We start from the raw sequence: 14020 nt of genomic DNA, 5'->3' as shown, positions 1-14020 counted from the left end.
AACTTCTTCAACAATTGCTGTCTAAATGTTGAAGTGAGACAGAGAGCACCTCTTAAGAGCTGGATACCATTTTCAAGGTGACTACCATACAATATCAAAAGCACTTAGTGTAAGTTGTCCTGGAATATGGGATGGGCCTTGTTGGGAAGTGCTTGTGACAAACGACCCAAATTCTTGGACATGACAAAAAGGGAAAGGGAAGTTGTAATTTGATTTATAACATAAATTGTTACTCAAAATACATTTTGATGTATAAATGAATAAATCACTACACACTACAAAGTTGAAGGGGAACCCCCCCCCCCCCCCAGAAGTTACATGTAGGATGTTTTGTTTGTTTGTTTCAACTAAAGGCCAAGGTAGAGATTTAGAAATGCACAGTAGGTTTGTTCTTGGGGTTTTTGGGGGGTTTTTTGTTTTCTTTTTTTTTGGGAGGGGGAGTGTTAAAGATATTTCTTTGGCCAATTTCTTCTTGCAGAAGGTTTATGATTCTATATTATTAAAAATTACAAGAAATTAGGTGAACAAGGGAAAGTGAAGTTACTAAGCTTTAATTGTGTATAAAAAAACTTGTAGAAAATTTGGAAAGATTTTGCAACAGAACTTTATGATGTCAAACTATGGTATGTACTATTATTTCCCCTTTATTTTGTTCCACTTTTATGATTGCGTGATTGAGTTACAGAAATGTCACAGGTGTCTGTTAATTTTCCTCCTATGCTTTGCAGTATTTCAGTAAGCACAAATATATTAGTCCCCCAGAGAGCTGTGATTGCTCTGTTGTTCCTTCAGTAAAACTCTGGGTTGTAATGGTGATTCAGTACCTGCCTTGTCTTAATATAACAAACATTGCACTTACAACCCTGTATTCCACATTTTTTTTAAATTTATCCTTTCAAGTTTCTGAAGAGTTATTTCCAACAGGGAGTTCATTTGTTGCGGATGTTTGGTTTTCATTTTGCATTTGACATAGAATTTTCATAAATTTTAGTGTGAATGATGATGTTAGTATCTCCAGAGATCTCACCAAATGTGTTTACTTTTATTTTCAGTGTATAAAAGAATTATGTTTGCTGCTGCTTAACCAGTCTCTCCTGCTGCCATCCCTGAAACTGTTAGTAGAAAGCAAAGATCAAGATCTTCAAGCTGTGGCACTGGAGCAGATAACAGCTGTTCCTAAGGTATGAACAGCTGAATTAACCACCTTTCAGAGTTTGTAATAAATTAGCCCTTTTATCTTCATACAGTAGCAGAGACTGTTGAGACCCTTATCATTATTAAGATTTTCCACAGCTATTGTGTCTACAGTGAGCAGTGACACAAGGCTAGTAAGATCTTTTATATATACTAGAGGTGATTAAAACTCTTATCACTTTCTTTAAGTTATCTAGTATGCTATTTTAAGTCAGTGTGGTGGAACAGAAACTGTTCTGTTATATCAAGTAGATTGTTATCTCTGTGTTCATATTCTAGCACTTAGGGGTTTTTTTTAAGTTATAATAGTACATCAGATGAGTTAGCTTGTTTCTGACAAGCTTAGCAGTCTGTTTATATACACATGGAGAGCTTTTACATCACTGGTTCTGTTGTAGAAAGGTTAAAATGCAAGATGGTATGTTTGGGAACTTTCATGCAATTCTAAACAGGTTTTATTTGATACTGCAGCAAAGTTTCTGGAGAAAAAAACCTAGATACTGTCTTTTTTTCTTTGGACAAGAACAGAAAGACATTACTGTGTATTTTTCAGTTCTTATATAAAGTTACATGACTCTCTTTTCCTGTGTATTTGCTTTTCAGTTAAGAAGGAACACGTAAAAAGATGAAAGCTAGTCTCCTAGACAAATCATGATATTGCCTTTTATCTTTTTTTTCTGAAAACTGAGGTGGATTTAAAACTTCTTCAAGCTCTTAATTGCACTTGTGTATGTACAACCTGACTTGCTTGGATTTTATGTTAGCTATGGTCTACGATCTAGCACTGTACCACGGAAGAGAAGGGAGGTGTAGTCTCAGACCTTTATATGAAAAAGAATGGTTTTCCTTTCTGTCTGAATTAACAGCATTGAATGTCTCCAGAATTCTAATTATTTAGGTAGGAAAACCACATCTCTAATATTTCCAAATTCTGCTCCATATCTTAGGAAGCTCTTGGTTGTGTATTACAGTATAAAATAGTAATTGATGGTAAATTTCCCATATGCTACTTCAAAATGAAACAGAATGCAACTGTGTATATCTTTTTAAAATGAGCATCCATAAAAGCTTTAAAAATGTGATTTGTAGGAATTCACATTGAAATTATAACTTTCGAGACACATGAAGTAGGCAAACATTCCCCTGTTTCTGCAGGAGCCTTCTAGGGCAGGCTTTCTGCTCTAATTATATTAATTACCACAAGTTTTTCAGATTCTTTGGTTGCAGCAAACGGTGCAATCCCATCCCCTACTTTCCTAGGGAACAGAGGATAATGTGAAATATATTCTGCATCCTGCTTTTCCCAGGTTTCTCCCTTAAGTCTGTCCTCCTCACTTATTTCTGCTCATGTGCTGTGTCTTTCCTGTTTATGCTGCACATTGTATTCCGGAAGCCTTCTCTTTTTGTATCCATTGCATAGATTGAGAAAGGATTTATCTCCTTCACAGCAGTGAAGACCCGTCAGAGAAGCAAGAGACCTGGAAGCACAGGCTCCATCTCAGATGTTGAAGCTCATTTTGCCTCAAAAAGACTTTGTTGCCAAAATGGATGAAACACCAGCTTTTTTTAACCTGTTCTCTATGAGCATTTAGAATGGTAGCATGAAAGGGGGCAGGGCATATTATATGTAATACACATCTGCTTGTATCAAAATTCCAATGCCATATTTCGCATCCAGTATGAATTTGAAGTATTTCCTAGTTAAGTTTGGCATTCTAAGCAAAGAACCGTAGGTTTTTATGAAGGTGTTCCTATTCCCTTTTCTTTATACAAATAAATCACAAATTTTCTGAATTTTCCACAAAACAATTTTATAAATATCAACCACCAAAACAATAGTAGATTATCTTTAGTATATTGATAGTTTTATTTTACCACCTGCAATCATAGATTTTGTGTCTGCAAAGCAAGGCGCTTTTGTAACTGTTCTTAATAAGAAGGTCTCATTGAAAATCAAGTGGAGAGCTGATGTATGCATGCACTTTCTCATCTATGTGTTCCTGTTAACCTTTTAAAATTGACTTTTTTGTTAACAAATGAAAGCTGCTGTGTAAGTGACTAGCTCTGAAGTTTGCCAGCAGGAATTTGTGTCTAAGTACATTTTATTTAACTATTTTTAAAGCATAATGCTGTGCAGGAGCACTTTCTGAATTGGTTACTAATTGTATTACTCTCTTAACTGGCCTTTTCTTTCTTGTGTGCTATAGCTTTCAATTTTCTACACTCTAGGTTGATCTCATTATGTTGGAGTTCTACGGCCAGGAACCATATTCTCTTCTTACTAATATAAAGCACTTAGTACACCTGTGCATGCCTAAAATAATATTCTTGTTGGCCTTCTTATACAGGAGGCAGCTTGATAAGCTCTTTCTAATTTTCCTTCTAAATTCAGTATTAATTTGAGCACATAGTTCTGTAAGAGTGCTGGATAACCTAGAATTTTCAAAGCATTTAGCTTTGGTCTGATCTTTCATCTTAAGTCAATGAAAATATAACTATTGACTTCATTACATCAGGCATAGAGCTTAGCCAGTACCTTGAATGTGACATTCCTCTGCCAGTGTTAGAAAAGCGACTAGTACAGAAGAGTGCCATGCTACATTTAAAAGCTGTTCTTATATTGTTTACAAAAGTATCTCTTATTCCTTGTTTTATGTGCCTCTCTTATGATTGCATTAGTTGGTGTACTAAAAGCGTATGTATCGCTTAGCTACGTCAATGTTGTTTATTCAGTATAATTTTGTATGCGTACTTCTTGCTTTTTAAAATCAGTATTTGGACTGATAATGCTTTTTCTACAATTCTTAATGAATTTTTCATAGGAAGCCCATTTCTGTTTACAATAAACAGGAAAAGGACAAAAAACATCTGGCAAAGGGAAATCATAGCTATTGATTCCCTGACATAGTGCTAACACAGCTCACAAACATGGCTGTGAACAAAATACAGCACTTGCTTGCTGATACGATGTATTAGTTAGCAATTTGTTGTGTCACTGACAGCTTTATGGATGTTTACAGTTAAGGATGATGCTGAAGTGCTGATACTAGGAATTGTATAGCTTTTGCCTGTAATAAACCAAGCAAGATTTTGTGTAAGCTTTTTTGAAATTGCAGACCTCTCTTTTTATTGTGTATCTTCTTATAAACTGCCACTTGTCTTTTTTGGATAGCAGAAATAACTATTCTTCCTCTGTGTTGTGTGGTATGTGAATAATTTTAAAAATCAGTTTACTTAAATAAGCTTAATACTGACAGTAGGACTAAGAGTTTGACCTTAAGAGTCAGATTGTTTTTGAGAAGCGTTTCAGTGTGGTTTGTTCACTTGGTTATCTTTCAAAGAGTAAGACTTATTTTTATACTTCTGACAGACCAAGTGAACCCTAGGCTCTATTTGTATACTATACTTTCAATGATGAAGTAGTGAGACTACCTTTGCAACATGATTTATCGAAAAATGTAATATGAAAAATCATAGAGAGTGTGTGAAATAATAGAATTTCGAGTGTTCTCCTGTGTCTTATGCCATTTATGACTACACAATTGTGGCTTACCTTTTAAAAGAAGTCTTGTGTGTGTATATAAGCTAATGGTGATTATGATAAAATATCTTTCTCTGGTTTATTTTTCTAGGGGTTTTTAATATCTCTCTGTTTTCTGCTCACCTTATTTATTTGTGCTATAGCTATAGACTCCATTAAAGAGTAAAATGAAAAGCATTTTTACCTTTAGTAGTAGTGGAGAACTAATGCTCTGGGAAATAACAGGTTCACTTCTTTTCTGCTCTTACATCATGAGCCAGCTCTTCTCTTTCCATTAGTATCCATGTTTCATAACTCGTGGATTTTATAATGCATAAGTTATGGATGAAATATTTCCTGTTACCAGAACCTCTAGTCACCTGCACAAACAATGCTGACAGGGAATTGCCCAGACCAGGTCTTACCCCTTAGTTAGGCAAAAGATACCACCTGACCTGCTCTTGCTTATCTGAAACTCTCACTACAGGAGAGAGGTTTTTCGTTGTTTTTCAGATACGCCGCATCATAGCTAGTATAGCTAATGTGTCCATGTAGGCTGTATTAGCGGCCAGAAGAAATACTAGATGCTGATATAAGATGTGGCCTTGGTCTTGGAGAGCAGATCCACAAAATCCTTGCACTCATGGTCGCATGAATTTCTGGAGGCCTCGGTAATTTATCAGATTTATCCAGTTCCTCTTCTGAGTACATCAGAAGAGGTGCTGCCTGTGGCAAACCTGATCTTCACCCACCTATTTCACTCACAAGCTTTTTAAAAACTTGCAGGCTCCCTGTGTCTGCTTGCCCAGGGGACCTGCTGCCTTGGTAGAGCTGAGTGCCTCAAGCCTGAGCCCATTTGAGGTTCGTATATAACGTCAGTGTGCTGATGGCAAAGCCCCAGGCAGGCCTGCTTAACCCTTACTAATTATGCACTGACAGCACTCAGTTCAGCGTAAGACATAAATTGCCATTCCGATTCAGAGAGACGGCAGTCAGCGTAGGGGTGAGTACAGGTTGTACAGCTGCTTTGCGTGCGATGATTTGCCAAGGGCATTAGGGAAACAGCTCAAATCCCCCACCCTCTCTAAGAGCAGCACCTCTGTAGTCGGAGATGAGGCTCCTCCCCATCCTGCTGAAGATACGCAGAAAGTTCAGGACTCGTGGAGACAGAGTGCAAGTGGGTCCTCACTTCTCTACCGGTTGTGGGGAACCTTGCTGAGACGCGGTTTTCCATCTGCAGATGCAGATCCGTTTATAAATTCTGCATTAAAGAGAGATTTGATAAAATGCACAAGCTGCGTTTGAAGCAGAGTGCTTATAGCTCTGCTTCAGTGGAAGCGAGTGCATCTGTTGCAATCCTGTTTCTATACTATCTCGCTTTCTAGATGCATAAGCATCTCTAGCAGGGAAAGATATTGATCATTGCAGTCTGAAGGAGAGAGCTAGTCATCAGAAATACCTCTTGGATGCCTACATCTTGAAAGATTTCAGCCAATATCTAAATAGGTGTGTAAGTCAAAGAAAAAAAAAGTCGGGATTTCCTCTCCTTAGCATAATTGTTCCCATTTTGCTTGTACACGTACGTATTGCATGTGAGCACCACACTAAATCTGCACTGTCAGATCCTACATAAGGAGAGATGGCTATGAAAAAGTAAAGCTGCTGCCATTTAAGCCTTCCGGAAGTAACAGATTTTACACTAATGAAAAATGTAGCACCTGTAGCATGGAAGTCTAGATAGGCATAATGATTTTTCTCTATCATATACACTCTGAGTTTGTCATTATTCTGGTTTATACTTTATTCACATGTTCATACAATATGGAACATGTTTGTGTGTTAATTTGTGCAGAAAATACCTGCACCTCCGAGACTTGCTTAAACTGCAGTCAGCTGCATCCCATATCGCTGGAACTGGTGTTTTATGGCTTAGTTAGGATCTTGGGATAGCAAGGGCTCTGCATATGCAAGCAGATCAGAAGTGACTCATTAATAAGATCCTACCTCTGCTGCTTGCCCAGAAGCAGCAGCTTTTTAACACTGGGATGGTAAGGTTGCTTTTTAGTAATTGTCTTAATTGGGTTTTACTCTGTTGTTTACAAGTCTTGTCAAAAGAGTGATAGTGAAAAAGAAAATGTGGTGCATTTAGAGAGCCTGTGTCTACTGTAGGCTAATATTTGACATGTATGCCAGATGTATGTACTTGCAGCCAATCTGTGGCTGTGTAATTTAAACAACATTTCAAATATAATTGACATCATTGGCAAGCAAAAATAACCCTGAAGGTTTTTATTGAATTAGTATTTTTTAAAAGGTAAAATTTTGAGGATCAAAAGTGCATCTGGAACAGTATCCTAGCTCCAACGGATGGAACAATTACAAGTCTAGAGAAGAGTAAGAACAGGGCAAATGTATAGGCTCTTTTTCTGAGATAGTACTCTCTCAACTTCCAGTTATTTTCAGCTGCATGTATTTACTAACTAAGTAACTGCCGGTGTTTTTTCTTTCTCAGCTTTGTCCATTTTTTCCTTAAGCTTGCATGAGATTTTACATCCTGCAGTATTGTTTGCTAAAGAGTTCAGTGCAAAAAAACAACTATTTTTTTTTAATTTACTCTGAATCTGATCCTGCTAGATTTTTTGATGCTTCATAATTCTTTTTTTAATGAGAGAATGTGTTCAGTCAATCCCTGTCTACTCTAATGATGTTGCTATCTGCTCTATACCCTCCAAGCTGCCTCTTTCCTAGGTTGGAGTGTCTGAGTTTTACTCAGTCATTTCTTGCACAGCCACCATATTATATTCTCTGTGGTGTATTTTTACTTTTAAATATATGCTCTGTGTGTTTACCTTACATACTGTTTTAGTTATTTTTCTGCTTTAATGTTTGTTGTTCTAATTTAAAATTAATTTTAAATACAAGTAGTCTTATGGTACATTTAAATTAATTTTAAAAAATCTTACGCTTTTATCTAAGCATCATGTTCAGTCTATAAGCTATCTTAATTAAGGTTTTTAAATATACATTAATTCATTGACAGTCTGTATAGGTGTTGGTAAGGAATTTCCATGTGTGCAGGTTTTTTATTTAAACTAATGATTGTGACTGTCTCTTCATATGCAACATATATCCAAAAAATTAACATGATCTGAAGTTGCAAAACTGGTAAATAGTTTCGCTTCCTCAGCTGCCTTTTTTTAATGCAGATTTCTTATTAAACCTTGGTATCTCTGCGTTCTTCCCACATCTGTGAGACTTCCCTTAGATTGACCAAAGAGTTGCAGAACGACAGAGGCCTTAACTGGCTGAAATGTGTTCACAGGGCCTGGTTGCGATCTTGTGTCTCCATCCAGTTGCCTGGAGACAGTTATATTACAAAGGTTTCCACTTTCTGACCCGGTCTTCAGCCAGCCTTGAAGTCAGAAAATGGGAATGTTAATCAATTTAAACGTACTGGACTATTTGAGCTTGAGGATGAGCTGTCAGACACAACCAAGAGCCTTCTGTGCAGCTCTTTCATTCTGTGCAAAGACACAACGATCTCATTTATGCATGAGTGAGCATAAACAGGTTGCTCTGCATGCGAACATCTTCATCCCCATAGTATGTTCAGCTGTTTAAAGTTTTTATAACAGCAAAGGTCTTTTATGTTCAGACTTGTCTCTCTCCAATTTGTAGGTTTTTGGTATATGAAATCACACGAATCTATAGGACTTTTCGTTAACTGAATAATAGCCTAAAAACCTAATTTATATCAAACCTCCAGTCTGCTCTTACTCTCATTACTGTAATTGCCGTTAGCCTTTTACGTTCATAAAATCAGTCACTGAATCCCTGTGTAAAGTTGCATCCTACCTACAGGTCAAGAATGGAGCACACAGAGCTTAGAGGTGGGGCAGAATATCCCTCCAGCCTCCCATTTCAGAAAAGATGAGAGTTGTTTGGGTAATGGCTTAGTATGCTGCATGGGATGCTACAAGATGCCAACACTAGGAATTTTATTTAATTATCAACCTGTCTTGAACAGGAAAACGTGTCAGTAATTAACATATGACAATTTAGAGGAATTATTAAATAATTAAAGACTTGAAGACTGGACAGCCTAAAGACTGGACATCCCTATGGCTCTTAGAACTGTTTCGTAAGCTGGACAGTGCTATGCACTATTGTCTTAGGTTTGTAATCCATAAGTGTGAAAATGTTGAAGACTTGGAGGAAATCAAGTTTATTTTTAAGATTTCAGTGGAAAGAAAACCACGAATATCTAAATGTAGTAATGGAAGAAGTAGCATGAGGGTGAAACAGCAAACTGTCTTCCTGGTTAATAGGTAAAGACCTGTTTTTCTGGAAAGCTTCTGAAGTTGCAAAGAAAGTGTAAATAGTAAATCGAAAGTAATGATCATGTGTTATTCATGGTAAATTGAAGGTGATAAAAAGAGGAATAACAGCTTTTCATGCTACAATATTTCATATTTTGTCTTTTTCCTTTTTAAAATTATATTCTATGCTGTGTAGAGTACATCTTTGCCAAAACAGAGCAACAAATTGCTTTATTTCTGTTGCGTATTACAAATGTGCTTTCAGTCGTCATGCTGACTTCTTAGCTCTTTCACAGAAGTGAAACTTATATTCATTAATCTACAGCTACTTAGATACAATAAAGATCTTTATTCTAACAGATTTTGTTGTTACTTCAAAGGAAGTTCTTTCTCCTGTAGCTAGTTGCAGATTTCTCATCCATTTCAATGCAAGGAGCTACCTGGTAATTCCTCATAAACTCTGTGTTCCTCTACATGCAAATGTAGTACTGATTCCTCCAAATAAGGTGCCAAACCTTGGGAGTCTTGGAATTTTATGCATTCAAGAGAAAATTATGTACTTGTTCTGATTTCTGCTTTGAGGATTCTGCTTCTGGTTTGACTACCTGTACAGGGAAACTGGAGACACTAGTCTCTCAGAGTAGATGGTTCTTGTTAAATGGTGTGCATGATCTCTCACAGTGTATGTGTCTAAGTAGGCAAGATTCTTTTACTAGTACATTTGGTTTTCTGGACTAATAGACCATACTTCTGTTCAGTCTTTCTGGAAAGAAATAACGATTGAAAAAACCCACACCGCAGCAGCAAATTGACACATGTTACTAAGAAATGGGTTTGGAAACTTCATGGGACAAAGAATTGGGCTATAAGCAAGAAGTGCCTGTTGCAGTGCGCTCATGGTGACAATGGTGGGGCAAGGGATGGATGCAGCCTTTTACTCATAAACATGAGCAGCAAAGCTCTGCACTGTTTTAGCTTGAACTAGATCAGAGACACAAGGAAACTTTAACTGCTGTCTTGAAAAGAATCAGGGTTAAAACTTTTCTGATGTCAGTTAGATGTAAAAATTACTTAATTTCAAGTGTCAGTGCCAAATCTATCAGTATACGGTAGTCGTGTCCTGTGTAGCACTTGAATTGGTCTTCAAGGGTACCGAATCCCTGGATCTTTATTACTTGCTGGTACCCTGGTACCAACTATGTAAGATAGTTCATTATTTTTACAGAAATGAAACAGAGGCTAACCAGACAAATTTTATTTATTTTTAAAACTGAGATGTTGTTTTGTAAATGTAGCCTGGTTTGATGAGTTTATTGTAACTTGATAGGATGCTGTGATTGAAAACTGACTATTGTCTATCCCTCCTTTGGCCCTTCTTTTTTTGGTTATATGTATTTGTTTTACGGCATTTCTTTAAGTAGTAAGTCACCTAAGCTGATTAAAACAACACTGTGTTTGAAGGAATGCAGGAAAGACATGCCAAAATTAACTGAAAGATTCTATTCTAATAGTGTTATTTGTAAAGCTATAGACAAGATTTTCAGGAGAATATCTGTTCTCATGCATCAAGTAACTACATTTTTCTCAGGCTTCCACAGTGTCTCGCAGAGGTAGCAGCTCTGTGCTCCAAATCTTTTAAAATATGTTGAATTCGTTTGAAAATCTCGTTCTTGCTGTGAATGCTGAAAAGCTGGAAAATCTGTTTGAGTCTGCGAATGTTGCCTATCATTTGAATACGTGTAATGTAAGACATTATATTAATCTGAAGTGACCAAAATGTCATATACTCTGCTCTGACCTTCCTCGGGGTGTCGTTCTTGATATGGAGGTAAATGATGTGGTCTGTTCTGCACTGGGGCTGAAAACCTGTGGAAAGTCTGTAAAGCTGTTCATGTAATCCTAGCCAGGTTTTTAAGCATCCTTATTCTTTGACTTCGTGGAGGTCAAATACTTTTATTAGTGTGACAGAGACTGTTAAAGACATACCTTTACATACTCTGACATATGCAAAGTGTGTATCCTTGTTGATAATCCATACAGAATACTCATCTCATTTTCCAAGGTCACGCTGTGCAGTTAGAACAGTCGTGAAATGTTCTGGTTGATGGATGCATCTGATAATTAATTTTTAATTACTTTGTTTTTTTCTTTCTTTGTAGGTTGATGATTCCAGTTGTGATGCTGAAATACTTTCCTTGCTCCTCAATGCCAGGTTAGTGGTGAAGTGCATGTCTACTGCCTTCTATCCTCGCCTTGTTGAGCACTTACTGGCTAACCAGGGAGAAGGAGGCTGGGATGTAGAGGAAATAGCAAAACAACTTAAAGAAGCAGGGTTCCACGCAGAGGCCGGATCCCTTTTGATGTCTCATCGAGGAACTCATCCTGCACTCAGGACTTTTACTACTGCCCTCCAGGCTGTTCAGCATTGGATCTAAAAATGTTGGATTTATGCATTTGTCTGCCTTTTTGCTGGAGATCTTACACAAAAGGGAGAAGTTATTGTCCTAGTGAAGTAACAGAGTTAGTTATTACCTATGTTTTGTAGAAAATACAAACAGCACACTCAAAGTGAATTCCCATATACTTCCAATCGTTTAAAAATGTATTGATGCGGACCGTATCGTTGTGTTATATGACTAGCAAAGCATTGAAGCTGATAATCCTTTTCAGATCAGAGAGAAGTGTTAAATGATTACACTCTGTGACATGTAAATGAAACGTTAGTAAGCTGGCAGGTTATATACAATTTGTCTTAATTTCTGTAATTAATTTACTCTTGTCATAATGTAAACCTAATGTAAAAATATAATTATAAAGATATATGGAGCAAAAAAATAAATCACAGTGGAGAGTAATTTCTGAGAATTTCAAACCCTTAAAATTTGGTATTGTGCAATGTTGTTGCCACAGGTTTTGTTTGCAATAAATAAAATATTTTGCATTTATTTTAGTCTCTCTTCATTCCTCCTTTTAAACAGATAAATATTTTCTTTCTTCAGCCCCTTTTTCTGAAATTCCTGTCTCTCCTTGGTGATGTTTATTCATAAGGACAAGCTGAACTTTTCTGTGCTTGCAGACAGTTCTAGTCTTTGAGGTATTTTTCTCCACAGTTTGCGAAGCCCTATCTCAAATCCTAAATATATGTTGATACCTTTTGTGAATGTGCTTTCAAAGTATTTTACTTGTATTTTTCCTGGGTTCTGAAAAATTACGTAGTTGTGTTTATTTCCAAATGCCTTTCTGTCTTAATAAGGCAAAGTATTTCTGGTTGTATTCAAAAAGTTTTACAAGGGGACTGTCTGTTTATTACATTGCATTACCAGAAGCGTTTGCTGTTTCCATGTGTTTATAGGAATTTGTTGTTAAAATTAATCTGTAAATCTTTAGCCTAGTCTTGTGTTCAGATCTAATTTTGATGTAACCATGTACAGAACCATTACACACGATAAGATCCATAGGATAATACAGGTTGGAAACGATCTCTAGGGGTAATGTAATCTAACCTTCTCCTCGAGGCAGGGTTCCTTTATTGTTGGAGCACGTTGCTCAAGACTGTATTCAGTTGATTCTTGAAAACCTCCAGGGATGAATGTCCCACTGCTTGGCTGTCCCCATGTTGAAAATCTTTTTACGTTTATCCTCTTGTTTGAACCTGCCTTATTTCAGCTTCTGCCGGTTGTGTCTCATCCTGCCACCATGCACGCTGGCTCCATCATCTTGATAACCTTCTTGTAGGTATGGGGTCCCCCATAGCCTTCCCTCCTCAAAACAAACCAAGCCCAAAAGAACACAAAAACAATTCCAGTGCAGTGTTTGCAGTTCATAGGCAATTTAGCTGGCTGTACTATGCCTACAGTACAGACGCTGGTAACAGATTCCGTTAACACTGGTAATATTTGGTCAAAATTCGGCAACAGAGGGATCCAGTTGAAGTGTGGTTGCCTTGTGCTTCGGTAACAACACCCTTATCTGACCTTTTGGCTATTTGGCCAGCCCCTTTGTTATGCAATACAGTAACAAGCTGACTATTACTGAGACAATAGTTTCTAAAATCCTCCTTCCTAAATGTCAACCTAAATCATAAAGACTGAAGAAGAGTGGATTAAAAGCTTGAACTAGCTATTTCGGTACAAATTTGTATTCCCGAGTTCTTTCCTAGGCTTCAGAATTTAGAAATAGGTGATTACAGTTGTGGAACCAAAACTGACTCTTGCTAGCATTGTCTTTGACTTGGGATCCTCATTGTTTTATCAGCTTTTGCTGACTGTGGAAATTGTTCATATGTTAGCCTTACTTCCCACCTTACCTAAGATTCTTAACAAGGTTTTTAACAACACTAATTCTTTAGCTTGTTAACTTATTTTTTGTACTTGCTGGTCCCAGCTGTCCTTCAGTGTTTTACAGAAGACTATCTCATCCATGTAGCTGACGTACCTATCAAATTCAAATTTACGTCATTCAGCTATATTGCCTTAATTCTGTTCTCTTACGTTAGCAGTCCCAAGAGCCCCAGACTAGTAAAGCCAAGTATATTGGAATTGCAGAGAAAAGAAAAGAAAAAAATTAGAAAAGGAAAGTAATGCAGACAAACCATGAAGCACAGGTCCAGAGAGAAAACGTTGGATTATACTGTAGAAGATGTTTCTGTACTTTATGATGGAGCATTTTGGTCTGCCTGCATGTTTTGTTCTCGGGTTAGTAAGTTCAGTGCTAGATTTTCTGAACATTCTCATTGAGGATCATGAAAAGTTTGTGCTTAGTGTCACTTCAGAGCTGAGCTGTAGATGAAGCTCTAATGAGTGTTATTGATCTTCTGTCCATTTTCTGTTTTGCTGGCATTACAGATCCATGATGAATGTTTTCCTTGCAGCCAGGACTACTCCTGATTTATTCTGTGTTCAAAACTTTCTTGTATAAGAAACTGGTTTAGTATATACATCCAAATCATCAGCCTACATTAGTCTATGGCCTAAATAAAACATAAGGG

The 14020-nt window shown here is 37.0% G+C and overlaps 1 protein-coding gene across 1 annotated transcript in view; it reads left to right on the top strand.

Annotated features, from left to right (window-relative positions):
- NBAS (NBAS subunit of NRZ tethering complex) overlaps positions 1–11689 on the top strand; it is a 191790-nt gene extending 180101 nt beyond the window's left edge. Inside the window, exons 52-53 of the mRNA XM_086460475.1 lie at positions 1053–1181; positions 11193–11689. Of these exons, the coding sequence (XP_086316601.1) occupies positions 1053–1181; positions 11193–11468 (405 nt within the window). The 3' untranslated portion in view covers positions 11469–11689. The remainder of the gene's footprint in view (positions 1–1052; positions 1182–11192) is intronic.
- Positions 11690–14020: the final 2331 nt, after the last annotated feature.

Source organism: Leptosomus discolor, chromosome 2, assembly GCF_034619465.1.
Source record: "Leptosomus discolor isolate bLepDis1 chromosome 2, bLepDis1.hap2, whole genome shotgun sequence".
Taxonomy (NCBI): domain Eukaryota; kingdom Metazoa; phylum Chordata; class Aves; order Leptosomiformes; family Leptosomidae; genus Leptosomus; species Leptosomus discolor.
Note: the sequence above shows the minus strand (reverse complement) of the source record. Positions and strands in the feature narration are given on the sequence as shown.